General features: G+C 41.2%; 1 protein-coding gene across 6 annotated transcripts in view; it reads left to right on the plus strand.

Annotated features, from left to right (window-relative positions):
- Positions 1–18,828, plus strand: part of RNF175 (ring finger protein 175) — a 67,646-nt gene that overhangs the window by 34,732 nt on the left and 14,086 nt on the right. For all 6 annotated transcript variants that reach the window (XR_009490954.1, XR_009490955.1, NM_001193184.2 and 3 more), the window contains 2 exons: positions 3,251–3,405; positions 16,531–16,638. Coding sequence is in view for 4 of the 6 variants with exons in the window: in NM_001193184.2 (NP_001180113.1) it covers positions 3,251–3,405; positions 16,531–16,638 (263 nt within the window). In the remaining 2 variants the exon portion in view is untranslated. The remainder of the gene's footprint in view (positions 1–3,250; positions 3,406–16,530; positions 16,639–18,828) is intronic.

Here is an 18,828-nt window from a genome sequence, read left to right on the forward strand (position 1 = left end):
TTTAAGCCAACTTTTTCACTTTCCTCTTACACTGTCATCAAGAGGCTCTTTAGTTCCTCTTCACTTTCTGCCATAGGGGTGGTGTCATCTGCATATCTGAGGTCATTGGTATTTCTCCCAGGAATCTTGATTCCAGCTTGTGCTTCATCCAGCGCAGCGTTTCTCATGATGTACTCTGTGTATAAGTTAAATAAGCAGGGTGACAATATACATTCCTGTTGTACTCCTTTCCCAATTTGGAACCGGTCTGTTGTTCCGTGTCTGGTTGTAACTGTTGCTTCTTGACCTGCATACACATTTCTCAGGAGGCAGGTAAGGCAGTCTGGTATTCCCATCTCTTGAAGAATTTTCCACATTTTGTTGTGATCCACACAGTCAAAGGCTTTGGCATAGTCAATAAAGCAGAAGTAGATGTTTTTCTGAAATTCTCTTGGTTTTTCTATTGCCAACAGATGTTGGCAATTTGATCTCTGCTTCCTCTGCCTTTTCTAAATCCAGCTTGAACATCTGGAAGTTTTTGGTTCATGTACTGTTGAAGCCTAGCTTGGAGAATTTTGAGAATTAGCTTGCTAGCATGTGAGGTGAGTGCAATTGTGCGGTAGTTTGAGCATTCTTCGGTATTGCTTTTCTTTGAGATTGGAATGAAAACTGACATTTTCCAGTCCTGTGGCCACTACTGAGTTTTCCAAATTTGCTGGCATATTGAGTGCAGCACTTTAACAGCATCATCTTTTAGGATTTGAAATAGTTCAGCTGGAATTCCATCACCTCCACTAGCTTTGTTTGTAGTGATGCTTCCTAAGGCCCACCAGACTTTGCACTCCAGGATGTCTGGCTCTAGGTGGGTGATCACACCATCATGGGTATCTGGGTCATGAAGATCTGTGTATTCTTGCCACCTCTTCTTAATTAATATCTTCTGCTTCTGTTAGGTCCATACCATTTCTGTCCTTTATTGAGCCCATCTTTGCATGAAATGTTCCCTTGGCATCTCTAATTTTCTTGAAGAGATCCCTAGTCTTTCCCATCCCATGGTTTTCCTCTCTTTCTTAGCATTGATTACTTAGGAAAGGTTTCTTATCTCTTCTTGCTATTCTTTGGAACTCTGAATTCAGATGGATATATCTTTCCTTTTCTCCTTTGCCTTTTGCTTCTCTTATTTTCTCAGCTATTGGTAAGGCCTGCTCAGCCAGAGGCTGAGCAGGTCAGTCTCTGTGGGGTCTCTGGGTCCTGGCGTGCACAAGGTTTTGTTTGGGCCCTCTGAGCATGTGTGGCAGGCTGGAGTTTTGATTCTAAATGCGATTTTGCCAATCCTACCATCCTGCTGGGGTTTCTCCTTTACCCTTGGATATGGTGTATCTTTTTTTGGTGGGATCCAAAAAAAGAATCCAAAATTTTCCTGTCAATGGTTGTTTAGCAGCAAGTTGCAGTTTTCGAGTTCTCACAGGAGAAGATGAGCACATGTCCTTCTACTCCACCATCTTGTATGTAATTTGAAAGAAAATTTAGAGCAACTCTAAGAAGACTTCAGATCCAGCCCATTCAAGAAGAATTAAAAAGAATAAAAGGCCTGGAAAATGTCTTCTTATTTGACATGGAAAGAAGAAAGGCTGCATTTCATTTACATCTTGAAGTTCTATCAATAATTCTGATTATTGACCTTGAGACTATTGTAACAAAATTCTTATTAAAGGACCCAAAAGTATACTCATAAACTTTTTTCTAAGCCGCCTATTTTTAATCACAAAGATGAAGAAATTAAGCAAACAACATTAGTCTTTTTATACTCAGATGACAGACACGTGACACGCATGCTCTGACAAGTCTTGCCACATCCCTGGCAGACATAATTAATTGACCATTATTATAATTAATTGATCTTCACTGCTCAGACAGGACTCAGGCTCAGAATCTTCCTGAACAGAGTATTACCAATTTAACTCCACACGTGAGACAACCATCTTTGCCGTCCACCTCATATATTAGTGCTGAGCAAATACAGGCAGTTAGTGGAATGTTCTAAAACATAAAAGACCAAGGGTTATTGCTACTGTTCCAGTGAAAATGAAAGTCGCTCAGTCGCGTCTGACTCTTTGCCATCCCATGGACTTCATCCATGGAATTCTCCAGGCCAGAATACTGAAGTGGGTAGCCTTTCCCTTCTCCAACCAATCTGCTTTTTACCAGGAGGTGAGTAGCTGGCATTAGGCCTGATCTGTAGAGTAAAAATATCACTGTGGTAACTGTATCACGTCATTGACCCACAGCCCATCAGTTCAGTCTGTCCTGCTTCCTGCCATGCAGAACTGAGGCCAGCCAACTTAAGGGACCTTCTGAAGGCTACTGGGACTCAGGTCAGCGGCACAGGCCACAAAGCGGTGACACATAGAAGGGACAGGAAGGAGTTTGATTCCCATCTGGAACAGCCTGGAAAGGGCACCAGTAACTGAAGAGAAAAGACGAGAAGCAAATGGTGGTCTACAGATCCAGTGATCAGGGACAAGATCACCCCGCAGTCAGGATGCAAGGGTTTTCCCCACACAGTGCGCTGGGACGGAAGGCAGGCGGGTCCCTGACGCGACATGCCCTGACACCACCTCCTCCTTTGCCATCGCTGTGCATGTGCATATGTGCCGTGAGAGTAACTGTAGCCCCTGCTCCCTGCAGCCCAGGATGTTTCCAGAGCCCTTACAGCTGTGATGCCATTTGTGTCCCACCCTGGTGGCTCAGAAAGTAGAGAATCTTCCTGCAGTGCAGGAGCCCCAGGTTCGATCCCTGGGTCAGGAAGATCCCCTGGAGAAGGGAATGGCAGCCCACTTGGGTATTTTTGCTTGGAAAACCCCATGGACACAGGAGCCTGCTGGACTACAGTCCATGGAGTCACAGAGTCAGACACAACGAAGCAACTAACACTTTCACTTTGAATCAGCACAGGAAGGCAGGCATTGTGGTCCCCAACTTTACGACTAAAGTGCATTGTCCAACAGCACAGAGCTGTTTCAGCCTAAAGTTCCTTCCATCTGAAATATCTGCAGGAGGTGACGGAAGATGGATATTTTGGATTATTTCCCATCTGAATGTTCAAATAACTGTGCCCTTCAGAGCTCTGCATGTGGGGTGGTGAACCAGGTGCCATGTCCCAGACAGGGTGGTGAAGGTGGCTCCCCCAACCCCTAACCCAGAGTCAATAGTAGACATGCTGTCTGGCCCTCAGTCATTGAAGGAGACTTTCTGTTCATCTTTCTGACAGCTGGTGACCCTGTTGCAGATGTGGGTTGTCCCTTTGTATTTCACGATAAAACTTTACTGGTGGCGATTTCTGTCTATGTGGGGGATGTTCTCAGTTATTACCAGCTACATCCTCTTCAGAGCTACCCGAAAACCCCTCTCAGGGAGAACACCACGGTATGTATTTCATTCATTCCTTCCTCAGCACACCCTTCATTTCAACCATTAGAAAGTATATTTAATTTCCTTTTTCCGATGCTGGGAGGGATTGGGGGCAGGAGGAAAAGGGGATGACAGAGGATGAGGTGGCTGGATGGCATCACGGACTTGATGCACGTGAGTCTGAGTAAACTCCGGGAGATGGTGATGGACAGGGAGGCCTGGCGTGCTGCGATTCATGGGGTCGCAAAGAGTCGGACACAAGTGAGCAACTGATCTGATCTGATGGGGAGTAGGGTATTATATCTCTTTGACCCTTTGTTGCAAAACTGTTTGGAGACTTGCTCTACTGTTGTGTGTTCACATTCATATTTAATGGGGATTCAGACATGCCTGTAAATTTTATTGTTTTAGACAATAGCTAGTAAAAGCCAGGAGGAAGAGAAGTGAAACCGTTGTTTAAATTTTCTAGAGCACTATTTGCATGTTGATTTTTAGTTCAGCGTTTTATAGGGTTCTATGCTAAGTCAGGTCACAGACATTTTATCATAAAGTAAGAGTTAGAAGTTTGTACTTCCAACAGCTATGTATGTATTTCACATCTGATAAATCATAAGCAACAGACAAGCTATTACTCACATAACAAATGAGGCTTTAATATTCCAGCACTCACTTTAGTTACCACTGCCAACCTCTGGAAATGTATATAATTCCATCGGATCATTCACTAATCTTTCCAAAGGGTTTATAGTCTCATAATGTGTCCACAAGTTCTTGCTCTCTGTGTTCTGTAGACAAGATCTGAATCCAATTCAGATAAAACTGCTGAGATAAAGAGAAAATGTGTAGTGTTCAATGGCAATAAGACAATGTCAGATTTTGATCTGTGTTGGAGAATAAGTCAGAAGTATCCATGAAATATTTTTATGATTATTTAGCCATTCGCATGCTTATTTGTAATCCTCTAGAGAAGTGGGAAAGGCAGATATCAACTTTTACTTCTGCTTTGGAGAAGGAAAATATATTCAGTGAGAGAAACCAGATAAATAAATGTAATGATGAAAGCTGACGTTCAAGTAAATGAATTTCAGGTTTATGCGTATTTTAGTTTAATCCCACTTAGGGAACAGCTTTAGGGTGATATTAAGAAACCTTCTAAGCTGGCCAGTTTAGGGCTTTACACAGCCTTTGTCGGGCCTGGCTTACCCATCAGCAAATGAGCATACCGTACCCTTTCTCCTTCTTACAAAACGCTATATACTTTATAAATTGTTTAAGACTTGTGAAAGAGATCTATGTTTTGGATGAATTGAAATGTACTTGTTTTCATCTCCTGAATGCAATTCACATTTTGTTTCAGTGAGAAAGCGTCATTTTTCTACTGTTTAATGAATTCCCTGAGCTAAACACTGAGCTATTTCTCTGCCCGTGAAGAGGAACTCCTATGCCTAAAACACCTACAACACCTCCTGACGCTTCATTGCTCCTATATCTCAGATGACCAGAGCCCCCTGCCCTCCGCTGCTCCTCCTCCAGCTTCTTCCTGCCCCTCAGCTCCTAGCCTTGGCACAGTCTGAGAGCCAAGATGCTCCACTAACATTTTAAGAGACAATGGGAGTATCATATTAAGGCTCCATTCCTTCCAGAAAAGTAGTCTGGATAAAAGAGCTCCAGGTCCTGAGAAATAGTATGCCCTAAGGGTCTTTATGGATGCTTGCTTACTCATCACATTATAGGTGAGTCTCACTGTGTCCCATTTGGAAGTGGAGGACTTCATGACAAGTGAGGAAAGCTGGTCAGAGCAGATTTGCATGGTGCAGAGGGCAAACCCAAGAGGCATCTCTAGTACCAATGCAGTTTAAAAACTGGTTATTCCTCTCCAGAGTACACCAAGGCCCTGCTGTGGGAGAGAGAACAGAGAAAGGGAAGTGGGTTTCCTCTCTAATACAGTCAGGTTTCTGTCAAGCAATATTCAGGCTCAAACACAGGCCACAGGTCAGCCACAAAGAGCTGGGACCGATCACATCAATTCCAGCCCAAAGCCAAGCTTCCCTTTGTGGAGGCTGCTCTGACACGAACACAGTGTCTAATCTGGCATATCTATTTCAGTGTAATTTGAATAGCAAGGGAGTTCTGGGCTCTACAAACTCATACTGCCAATAAACAGGAAGATTTGAGTGGGGACAGGGAAGGGTAGGTTTGGAAAACATAACACATCTATTACAATGATATGACATATTGAACATTTAACATGTCAGTTCTTTTAAATATGACTACATTTTTTCACATAATCTTTAGGACAGATTTAGGAGCTGGTGTTACCTGTCCCCCTCCCCCACTTCATAAATGAAGAAATTGTAGGAAGAAAAGCTAAGCAGGGGGCCACAGTCCCGCAGGCAGTAAGTCAGGGAGCCCAGAATCAAGCCACAGACTACTGGAGTGCAAAGCCCCTGCCCCAAGAGCATGTTGCGGCTTAATTATGGTAACCGGCTGCTTTGCATAGAGAAACCCTGCAGTTCAAACAGTTAGTAAGCAGACACAGCTCTAATGCTGGCACAGCCTTGAGCAGGGACCCTTGAGGTAGAGAATATGTGTGGAGTTGAAGGAAGCCCACTCTGGCGCTAACTGGTGCTGTGAGGGTGGAGGGAAGATCCTCTTAGAGCAGCCACTTTTCCCACGTCACCATTTGTGGCAGCATTAACTTCTGCCTTTATCTCGTGCACTGAACAGTGATCCACAGTGCTCAGCACCAAGTCATAGGACCAGCAGCCCAAGGAGTCGCTGTGGCAGGAAGACCCCCCAAGTCCTCTCTGGCCCCTGTTACAGGTGACACAACCTCACAGTCCTTGGAGACACCTTCTGCAGCCCCTGGGAGTTTCCTGCTCCAGGTAATTCCCTGATGGGACAGGATTACACCTATAGGAAAATGCTGTCTAGATAATGGTGGTACGTCAATTGCTTGAAGCAGAGAAAGCATTTCACCATAGAAATAATGTAAATGACAAGTCATTTCTCAGACAAGGTCACAAATCCTCGTTTAAATCATGTTTCATAAGATCCCTTTTAACTGGGACTCGGTGAAGCACAGCATTTTTTTAAAGAACACTGGCTCCAGGCACACCCTGGGAAATCCCCAGCCCACGCCCACTCCAGTGCAAACCAGCTTGCCAAGCTGCCCGGAAACATAGTTCACAAAGCAACGCTGGTGCCAAAGCCACGCCTCCTAATTCATAGAAACAAACACAGAAAGTCAAATAGGAGGAGACAAAGTAATTTTTTTTTTCAAAAGAACAGAACAAGATAAAACTCCAGGAAAAAAAAATAATGAAGCAGAGATAAGCAATTTGTCTGATAAAGAGTTCAGTGATGGTCATACAAATGCTCAGAAATCTCAGAAGAATGGATTAACAGAGGGAGAACTTCAACAAATAAGTTAGCAAATATAAAAGAACCAATCAGAGCTGAAGGATATAATAACTGAAACAAAAAAATACACTAGAGGGAATCAATAGCAGATTAGATGATACAGAAGAATGGATCAGTGACTGTGTTAGGGGAAGCACACTGATTGAAACCACCCACCCTGGCCAGGTACCATAGTAACCATTTGCATGAGTTGTTTTATGACAGGAGATCCTGGTAAGGAATACGGAACTAATAAGCCACCACCAACACGCGGCAGAGCAGTTCTCCTGGGTTCCCTTACCCTCCTGCTCTCCCCCTGGGTGCCCTTTCCCAGTAAAATCTCTTGCTTTGTCAGCACATGTGTCTCCTCAGACAATTCATTTCCAAGTGTTAGACAAGAGCCCAGTTTCGGGCCCTGGAAGGGGTCCGCCTTCCTGCAGCAACTGGAAGACAGTAAAAGTCAATGAATCAGAACAACAACAAAAAGAACTTTTTTCAATGAGGATACATTAAGGGACCTCTGGGACAACCTCAAGTATACTAACATTCACATGATGGGAGTCTGAAAAGGAAAAGAAAAAAAGAAAATGACGGAAAACTTCTTTGAAGAAAAACTCCCTAAGCCGGGGAAGGAAACATATATAGGTCCAGGAAGCACAGAGAATCCAAAGCATGATGAACCCAAAGTGATCCATGTCAACACAAACCATGATTAAAATGGCAAAAGTTAAAGATAATGAGCAAATTTGGAAGACAGCAAGGAAAAATGAGTGACATACCAGGGAGCCCCCCTAAAGCTATAAATTGATTTTTCAGCAGAAACTTTACAAGCCAAAAGAGAGTGTCGGGATATATTTAAAGTGCTACAAGGATTTTTTTTTTTAGTTGCAAACAAGAATACTCTTCCCAACAAGGTAATTTCTCCTTCAGAATCAAAGGAGAAGTAAAGAGGTTCCCAGATAAGCTAAAACTAAGAGTTCATCACCATTAAACCAGCTTCACAAGAAATGTTGAAGGGTTTTCTTTAAGTGGAGAACAACTAGCCATAACTAGAAATAAGAAAATATATCAAGGAAAACACTCACTGGTAAAGGTAAATCCACTGGTGAAGGCAGTGGGTCAAGCACTAGTATGAATATGAAAGGACAAAGTCTGTAAAATAAATTATAACTACAATAAATAGTTAAGGGATACACAAAGCAAAAAGGTATAAAATATGATGTCAAACCCATAAAACATGGGCTGGAGAGGAGTAGAAATGTACTACTTTTAGAATGCATTCAAATAAGTGAGCATCAGTTCAAAACAAATCCATATATATATATATATATATATACATTTATACACAGGTCCATATATATGACGGAGAAGGCAATGGCACCCCACTCCAGTACTCTTGCCTGGAAAATCCCATGGATGGAGGAGCCTGGTGGGCTGCAGTCCATGGGGTTGCGAAGAGTCGGACACGACTGAGCGTCTTCACTTTCACTTTTCACTTTCATGCATTGGAGAAGGAAATGGCAGCCCACTCCAGTGTTCTTGCCTGGAGAATCCCAGAGTCAGGGGAGCCTGGTGGGCTGCCATCAGTGGGGTCGCACAGAGTTGGACACGACTGAAGCAACTTAGCAGCAACATATATATGAAGCTCATGAACCACAAACCAAAAACCCACAATAGATATACCAAAAAAATAAAGTGAAAAGAACTCTAAGCAAACACTAAAGAAAATCACTAAACTGTAAGGGAAGAGAATAAAAGAAGGAGAAAGGAACCATAAAAATGACCAAAAAACAATTCACAAAATGGCAGTAAATATATATATGAGAACTTTAAATGTAAACAGACTAAATACTCAATCAGAGGACATACGGTGACTGAATAGATTAAAAACTCAAACCCATCTATATGCTAGTTTCAAGAGATACACATCAGATCTAAAAACACACAGGGACTGAAAGTGAAAAGATGGAAAATACATTCCTTCTAAATGGAAAGTGAAAGAAAGCTAGGATACCAATATTTACATCAGAAATGATAGACTTTAAAACAAAGACTAAAACAAAAGACAAAGACTACAAAATGATAAAGGAGTCAGTCCAAGAAAAGAATATAACATTTGGGGATATTTATGCACCTAAGATAGCAGCACCTACATACATATAGCACATATTAACAGACATAAAGGGAGAGATTGACAGCAATACTGAATTAGCAGGGGACTTTAATATTTCATTTATCTCAATAGATAGATCACCCAGGTAGAAAATCAGTCAGGAAATATGGGCCTTAAGTGATTAGATCAGATGAACTTAATAGATGTGTATACAAATTGCATCCAAAAACTGCAGAATACAAATTCTTTTCAAGTGCACATGGAACATTCTCCAGGATAGATAACATGCTAGGCCATATGTCAAACAAGTGTCAATAAATTAAGAAGATCAACATCATATCAAGTATCTTTTCTAATCATAATAGTATGACAATAGAAATCAACTACAGGAAGAAATCTGGAAAAAATAAAAACATATAGATACTAAACAATGTGCTACTAAACAACCAATGGGTAAATAAAGCAATAAAAAAAAGGAGATCAAAAGACACCTCAGGACAAATGGAAGTGGAATCACAAGGTCCAAAACTTATGGGATGCAGCAATCAGTTTTAAGAGGAAAGTTTATAGCAATACAGGTATACCTCAAGAAACAAGGAAAATCTCAAATAAACAACTTAAATTTAAATATAAAGGAACCAGAAAAAAGAACAGGCAAAGCCCAAAGTTAGTAGAAGAGTGGAAATAATAAAAAAGCAAAGAAAATGAATGCAATAGAGACTTTTAAAGATAGAAGAGATCAACAAAACCAAGAGCTGTTTCTTTGAGACAAAATTAATGAATCTTTAGCCAGTCTCATCAAGAAAAAGAGAAGGCCCAGATAAAATCAGAAATGAAACAGGAGAAATTACAACCATAAACATACAATCATAAGAGACTACTACAATTATATGCCAACAAATTAGACAACCTGGAAGAAATGGATAAATAGTTAGAAATATATGGTCTTCCAAGACTGAATCAACATAAAATAGAGAATCTGAATAGACCAATTACTAGTAATTAAATTGAATCAGTAATCAAAAAATTTCAACAAACCCCGTCTATGGGGTCCGACTCTGTGTGACCCCATAGACAGCAGCCCACTAGGCTCCTCTGTCCCTGGGATTCTCCAGGCAAGAATACTGGAGTGGGTTGCCATTTCCTTCTCCAATAATCAAAAAACTTCCAACAAACAAAAATCCAGGACAAGATGGCTTCATGGGGAATTCTACCAAACATTTAAACTTTTCTAATTATTCAAAAAAAAAGAGAGAGAGAGAAGGGAGCACTCTCAAACTCAATCTATAAGGCTAGTATTACCCTGATACCAAAACCAAACAAAAACACTACCAAAAAAGAAAAATTACAGGTCAGTATCCCTGATGATCATAGATGCAAATATCCTCAAAAAATATTAGGAATTCAAATTCAACAATACATTGAAGAAAATCATACAACATGATCAAGTGGGATTTACTCCAGGGATGCAAGGACTGTTCAACATCCACAAATCAATCAACATGATAAAGAACATTAACTAAACAAATGATAAAAATCACATGATCATCTCAATGGGTTCAGAAAAAGCACTTGAGAAAAGTTAACATCCATTTATGATAAAAATTCTCAACAAAGTGGGTATAGGGGGAACATGCGTCAACATAATAAACACTGACAAACCCACAGTTAACCTCATATTCAAACAGTGAAAAACTGAACCGTTATCTTCTAAGATCAGGAACAAAGCAAGGATATACACTCTCATCACTTTTATTCAATTTGGTTTTGGAAGTCCTAGCCACAGCAATCAGAGAAGAAAAAGAAATAAATCTAAGTTGGAGAGGAAGAAGTAAAAGTACCACTGTGTGCAGATGACATAGTACTGTACACAGAAAATCCTAAAGATGCCACTGGAAAACTACTAGAACTCATTAATGAATTTGGTGAAGTTGCAGGGTATAAAATGAATACAAAGAAACATGTTGCATTTCCATATACTAACAATGAACTATGAAACAGAGAAATTAAGGAAACAGTCCCATTTATCACAGCATCAAAAAGAATAAAATATTTAGGAATAACCTACCTAAGGAAGTAAAAGACCTGTACTTGGAAAATTCTAAGACAATGATAAAATAAATTGAAGATGACACAAATAAATAGAAAGATATACCGGTCTTATGAACTGGAAGAATTTATATTGTTAAAAATCCATACTACCCAAGGCAATCCACAGGTTCAATACAATCCTTATTAAAATACCAATGGCATTCTTCACAAATAATCCTAAAATTTGTATGGAACCACCAAAGACTCCAGATAGCTAAAACAATCTTGAGAAAGAACAGAGCTGGAGGTATCACACTGTCTGATTTTAAACCAAACTACAAAGCTATAGTAATCAAAACAGTATGGTACTGGCAGAAACAGCCATTTAGATCGATGAAATAGAGTAGAGAGTGCAGAAATAAACCCACACTAATGTGATCAATTAATCTACAATAAAGGAGGCAAGAAAATACAATGAAGAAAAGACAGTCTCTTTAGTAAATGGTGTTGGGAAAACCAGACAGCTACGTGTAGAAGAATGAAACGACCCCATTTTCTTATACTATATACAAAAAATAAACTCAAAATGGATTGAAGGCTTAAGTGTAAGACCTGAAACCATAAAAATCCTAGAAGATAACATAGTCAGGACACACTTTGGCATCAGTCTTTGCAATATTTTTTGATCTGTCTTCTCAGGCAAGGGCAACCAAAGCAAAAGTAAACAAATGGGACCACATCAAGCTAAAGAGTTTTTACACGGCAGCAGAAACCATCAACAAAAATGAAAATGTAACCAACTGAATGGGAGAAGATATTTGAAAATGATATGTTCAATAAGGGGTCTATCTCCAAATATATGAAGAACTCATACAACTCTATATTAGAAAACCAAACAATTCATTTTAAAAATGGGCCAAGGACCTGAATAGACATTTTCCCAAAGAAGGCATACAAATGGCCAACAGGCTCATGAAAAGATGCTCATCAGTCATCTGGGGAAATCAAATCACATGGAAATCAAAACCACAAAAAAATATTATGTCACATCTGTCAGAATCATGATTATCAAAAAGACAAGAAATAATTAGTGTTGGCAAGAATGTGAAGAAAAGGGAGCCCTTGTGCCCTGTGGATGGGACGGTAAATTGTTGGAGTCACTATGGAAAACAGTGTGGAGATTCCTAAAAAACAGCAATAACAACAACAACAAAAAACAATGTTTAAATATGATTACCTTACCATCAGCAGTTCTTCTCTGGGGTATGGCTTGGGTAAAAACACCAACTTAAAAACATGTATGCACCCCCCTGTTCATTGCAGCATTATTTACAATAGCCAAAATATGGCAGCATGTTCCTTAACAGATTAATGGATAAAGAAGAGGGAGTAAACATGTAAAATGGAATATTACTTAGCCATTGAAAGGACCAAAGTTTGCATATTTTGAGAACATGGATGGACCTAGAAGGTTATGCTAAGTTTAGAAGGCAGACAAAGACAAATATCATATACCACTTACATGTGGAATATAAAAAAAATAAAAACAAATGAACAAACATAACAAAACAGAAACAGAGTCATAGATACAGAGAATAAAATAGATGTTGCCACAGGGGAAGGGAGTAGGGGAATGAAATAGGTGAAAGGGATTAAGAAGCACAAACATCAAGTTACAAAACAAGGAAGTTTCAGGGACGTAATATGTAGGCATACCTTTTGGGTCAGATTCCAGAGCACTGCAATAAAGTGACTATCACAGCAGAGCAAGTCACAAGTTTTTTGGCTTCCCAGTACATATAAAAGTTTACACTACGTATGTTTATACTACACTATTAAGTGTGTGACAGAATTATATCCAAAAAATGATGTGCATTTCTTTATTTTTAAATCTCTATTGTTAAAAAATGCCTACCATCACCTGAGCCTTCAAGGAGTTGTAATCTTATTCCTGGTGGAAGGTCTCGCCTCCAAGTTGGTGGCTGCTGACCAGATTGGTGATCGCTGAAGGTCGGGTTGGCTGTGGCAATTTCTTCTAATAAGACAGTGAAGTCTGCTGCATTGATTGACTCTTTCATGACGATTTCTCTGTACAGTGTGGTGCTGTTTGATAGCATTTTACCCACATAGAACTCCTTTCAAAATTGGAGTCGGTCTTCTCACACCCTGCTGTTTATTTAGCAACTAAGTTTATGTAATACTCTAAACCCTTTGTTATTTCAGCAGGCTTCACAGCATCTTCACCAGGAGTAGATCCCATCCCAAGAAACTACTTCCTTTACTTATCCATAAGAAGCAACTCCTCGTTTGTTTCCTCATGAGACTGCAGCAGTTCTTCAGGCTCCACTTTGAATTCTAGCTGCCTTGCTAACCACCACATCTGCAACTCCTTCCTCCACTGAAGGCTTAAATTCCTCCAAGTCATTCACAAGGGATAGAATCAACTTCTTCCAAACTCCTGTCAATGTTGATATTCTGACCTCTTCCCATGAACCACAAGTGTTCTTAATGGCATCTAGAATGGTGAATCCTTCCCCGAAGGCTTTTTATTTACTTTGACCAGATCCGTCAGAGGAATCACTATTTATGACAGCTGTAGCCTTATGAAATGTACTTCTTAACTAATAAGAATTGAAATTCAAAATCAGTCCTTGATTCATGGGCTGAAGAATGGATGTTGTGTTACGGGCATAAAAGCACTAATCTCACTGTACATCTCCACCAGAGTTCTTGAATGACCAGGTGCATTGTCAGTGAGCAGCAATAGTATGAATCTTTTCCCTGGGGGTTAGTAAGTATTCAGTAAACATGTTGCAAACAGATGTGCTGCTATCGAGGCTTTGCTATTGCATTTATACAGCAAAAGCAGAGTAGACTGAGCATAATTCTTCAGGACCCTAAGATTTTCAAATCTTAGGCTTCTACTGAAAGTCACCAGCTACATAAGACCCTAACAAGAGAGTCAGCCTGTCATTTGAAGCTTTGAAGCCAGGCATTGTCTTCTCCTAAGTATGAAAGTCCTAGATGGCATCTTCCAATAGAAGGCTGTTTTGTCTATGTTGAAAATCTGTTGTTTAGTCACTAAGTCATTTCTGACTTTTTGCGACCCCATGGACTATAGCCCACCAGGCTCCTCTGTCCATGGGATTTCCCAGACAAGAATACTGGAGGGGATTCCCATTTCCTTCTCCAGGGGATGTTCCTAACCCAGGGACCCAACCCATGTCTCCTGCTTGGCAGGTGGATTCTTTGCCACAGAGCCACTAGAGAAGCCTCTATTTACTGTTGCCACCATCGTTAATTGTCTTAGCTAGATCTTCTGGGTAACTTTCTGCTGCTTCTACATCGGCACTGGCTGCTTCACCTTGCACTCTTGTTACGGAGACAGGGTCTTTCCTGACATATCTCATGACCCAACCTCTGTTAGCTTCAGACTTTTCTTCTGCAGCTTCCTCACCTCTCAGCCTTCAGGGAATTGAAGAGAGTTAGGAATCCCAGGGACAGGGGAGCCTGGTGGGCTGCCGTCTGTGGGGTCGCACAGAGTCGGACACGACTGAAGCAGTGCATCAGCAGCAGCAGCAGCAGGGCCTTGCTCTGGATTAGGCTTTGGCTTAAGAGAATGAATGTTGTGGCTGGTTTGATCTATCCAGACCACTACAACTTTCTCCATATCAGCAGTAAAGCTGTCTCACTTTCATTTGTACATTCCCTGGAGCAGCACTTTGCACTTCCTTCAAGCACTTCTCCTTTGCATCCGTAACTTGGCTCACTGATGCAAGAGGCCTAAGCTTTCAGCCAATTTCTGCTTTTGACATGCCTTCCTCACTAAGCTTAATCACTTCTAGCTTTTGATTTAAAGTGACAGATATGCAACTCTTCCTTTCACTTGAGCAATGGGGTCATTGTAGGATTATTAATCGGCCTGATTTCAATCTCGTTGTGTCCCAGGGAATAGGGAGGCCTGAGAAGAAGGAGAAAGGTGGGGGGAAGACCAAGCAGTCAAGTCAAAACACACTACTTTTATCAGTTGAGTTTGCCATGTTACATGTGTGTGGTTTGTGGTGCCCCAAAACAATTATAACAGTAACACCAAAGATCACTGATCACAGATCACCAAAACAAATATGATAATAATGTAAAAGTTTGAAATCTTGTAAGAATTACCAAAATGGGGCACAGAGACACAAAGTGAGTACATGCTGTTGGAAAAGTGGTGCCTACAGACCTGCTCAACAAAGGGTTAACACAGACCTTCTGTTCAATAACAACAATGCAGTGTTTGCAAAGTGTAATAAAGCTAGGTCTGCCTGTATAGTTGGTACAATCATAATAACTGTATGGTAATAGGTGGTAACTAGATTCCTAGTGGAGGTGATTTCGTAATACATAGAAATACCAAATCACTATGCTGTACACCTGAAAGTAATATAAAGTCATAAGTCAACTATACTTCAATAAAAATTTTAATAAGTAAATAAAAGAACGCTGAAACATTGCATCAGTAATAATATAGAACATAAGCATTTGCGGCAATGGCTCCAACAGGGAGGAAGCCAGGGAAGGTGAGATCTGGGGACAGGGTGCCAGGGGTCAGAGGCGAAAGCGTGGGGCCCTGTCTCCAGAGGGAGATTCTGAATGAAGTTTGGGGAGAAATGCAGGAGAGGGGTTCCAGAGAAGGAGGCGGGAAAGGGCTGAGGGCAAACGGGGAGCCTTATGCTCCTGTGCAGTGTGCCAGCACCCCCTTTGCTGCTCCGGGCCCCCAGCCCCCCTCCTTCCAGCCCCTGTGTGTTCTGACAGGCAGGGCCCTTGTACCGAACCAGGAATGGAGCCGCGCCCCAGCCCCAGCCCAGGCTCTCTCAGGCAGGAAGCAGCCATGCGGCCCTTCGGGCGGTTTTCCTAAGAGCTTTTACTGCGGGCAGCAGGGGAAGCAGCCAGGTCCACGGCTCCTTCCACATCCGCTCCATCCTTGCCCTGCATCCCCACCCTCTCACTTCTCCATGAGGACCCTGTGGGAAGGGGGAAAGCTCTGAAAGCCACCATGGTGAGTGTGGGACGGACACAGGGCCCGTCCACGTAGCACAGAAAACAATGCGCAGGGCTCCTGCTCCAGGGCTGCGCGGGGGCCGCGTGAGTGAGGCCGCGCGAGGGCAGGGGCAGCGCGGGCGGGAAGCGAGAGGCTCCGGGGAGGACATCTCGCATCACTCGCTTGCCTCCAAAGACTCCTGCCAAAGCCACTGTAAGCCAATATAGGGTCAAATGAGAAAAGAAGAGAGGGAGGTCGACAAGGCCCCATGTAGAATAACCAGTCCCGAAGGTCACCTTTACATGAGGGCGTAAGTCACAATGAATTTATATACGGATATATACATAGAAACACACCTGCATGATAGTACTGTCTATATATTGCTTGTTGGTAGTATATTAAAACTCTAGATTATCATGGAGTTTAGCTGATATGATATATTCATGCTCTGTGTATTGTAAAATGAACAGAATTTTAGAAACTAAAAACTGACTTATAACAATGTTTGAAAAAGAGAAAATATTTTCTAATATATCATGTTTGGTGCGTCTCCCCATTTTTCACTCCACAGATTGGTTTACAAATGGTTTCTTCTAATCTACAAACTCAGCTATGCATTTGGTGTTGTGGGTTATTTGGCTATCATATTTACAATGTGTGGATTCCATTTATTTTTCAGGTAAGTATCTCCAATTAAGATATTGATGTCTCTAAGCACTTACTTGTAGCATTAACCTGGTCAAGTTCTCAGTGTCTGGAAGCCACATTTGGCCCTGCAGTTTTCCAGGGACGCACTGTTTATAGGGCTATCATTGGTATCATAGATGCCACTGGGGGACACTAATAAAAGGAAAATAACACTCAGATTTCAAAGTTTTTAAAAAATTATAAGCTTTAAAGACATCGTCATTAAAAGTTGGCCTATATTTGTTAGAGCAGTTTTTATTGAGCTAAAAAGTTCCCTTCTACAAAATTCTTAAGTCTCATATCCCTCTATATATCTTTCTTCTTTAAACCCCTAAAGCTATGCTATCCAACACAGTAGCTGCCAACCCATGTAAATACTGAGCATGTAAAATATGAAATAAGAGGTGCTGTAAGTCTAAAATACACATTGAGTTTCAAAGATCGTATAAGAAAATCATTTTGTGATTACATGAGATGACAGTACTCTGGATGTTTTAGTGAAATTATTTGATCTGTTTCTTTTTACCTTTTATTTGTGGCTATAAGAAAATTTTTAATTATGTCCAATCTGTATTTCCATTGGACAGCACTGCTCTAGAATTTTGTTTCTGCTCTAAATCTCTTCTGCTGGAGGCATTTAGTAAAAGAGGAAACTGAGTACTTAGACAGTGAAAGAGAAGTGAAGAGGTAATGGGGCAACAAAGTCTAGGGAGAAATAAAGGAAGTTGGGATAATAATATCCATGACTCAGAATCATGTTTCCACTGGGAAGATGGCTGCTGAGATGTGCTGTGAGTGAGGTTCTCAGGGGCAGAGCTGTAATCAACCTGTGTGTTGGAAAGGAAGTGTGAGACATACCACTGTGGATGGTGGACATACCAGCTGTGGAAAACCACTCAAATGAAAATCCCTGGAATATGTCTCACGTCAAAATTCCTCTAACTCTGGGACCTCCTTGGTGGTCCTATGGTTGGGACTCCAACTGGGGGTGCAGGTTCGATCTCTGGTCAGTGAACTAAGATCCCACAGGCCACGTGACCAAAAAAAAATTACTCTAAATCTCTGGAACCTTAGAAATTTGAAAGGCAGAAGTTAGCTACCCATAAGTCATAAAACAAGGAAGGAAACTTGATGGAGACCCAGCCCTGGGGGGAAGGGCTCTTCCTGTGGCAACACAACAATCTGATTTCACAAATATTTCATGCAATTTTCAGAGAGGGAACTCCTACCATTCCCTAGGAAGAAAGGGATAGAATACAGCTGTACAGATCTATTATTGTTTGTTTAAGCTATAGAAAGACATTGAATTATTCTTGCAGCATACTGTCTATATTATTTTAATGTGTGTAAAATATTTTTTTACTTTTATGAAGTCACTTGGGACTGTAGTTATCCCCAAAATATTATCTGTATGATTTTAAGATCCTTATCCAGGAATTCTCCTATAATGAGGTGTATGAAGAACCTAACCCTTCAAATGGGAAATGAAGTGAGAATCGTTCAGTTGTGTCTGACTTTGCAAACCCATGGACTGTATGTAGGCTGCCAGGCTCCTCTATCCATGGAATTCTCCAAGCCAGAATACTGGAGTGGGTAGCTTCTCCAAGGGACCTTCCCAACCCAGGGGTTAGGGAACCCAGGTCTCCCACATTGCAGGTGATTTCTTTACCAGCTGAACCACCAGAGAAGCCCTCAGATGGGAAGGAACTATTTTTTTCACTACTAATTGTCGTTGAACACAATTGTATTGAGATTCTTTTCTCTGGAACTACAAGTTTGTTGCTACACTTTTTATCAATTAGACTATAAATCCATGCTCCCCTGGGCATAGAGGAAAGGTCATCTTCATTCTTCGTCACTGCCCCAGTTTGGAAGGATGAAGCTGCCCACTGTGTTGGAATGCCCAGTTCACAACACCAAAAGACCTCTGCCCTCCAGGTCTGCACAGCTGTACCATTCCCTCCTCAAGTTAACAGAGCACAGAAACCACCAGTAGAGGGTTCCAGAGAGAGACAGACCCCCACCTCCTCTCCTCTCTCCACTTCCTTCCTGCCTCAGGCAGATCCCCAACTTCCATTGCTAGTATTAGTGACTCTTGCAGAGGGAGCAAATCGAAAGTGTGATCATTAAGATCCAGATATTACATCAGGAGCTAATCATTCACTTTTTAAAGAAATCTTTA

The sequence above is a fragment of the Bos taurus genome, chromosome 17 (genome assembly GCF_002263795.3).
Source record: "Bos taurus isolate L1 Dominette 01449 registration number 42190680 breed Hereford chromosome 17, ARS-UCD2.0, whole genome shotgun sequence".
Classification (NCBI taxonomy): Eukaryota; Metazoa; Chordata; class Mammalia; order Artiodactyla; family Bovidae; genus Bos; species Bos taurus.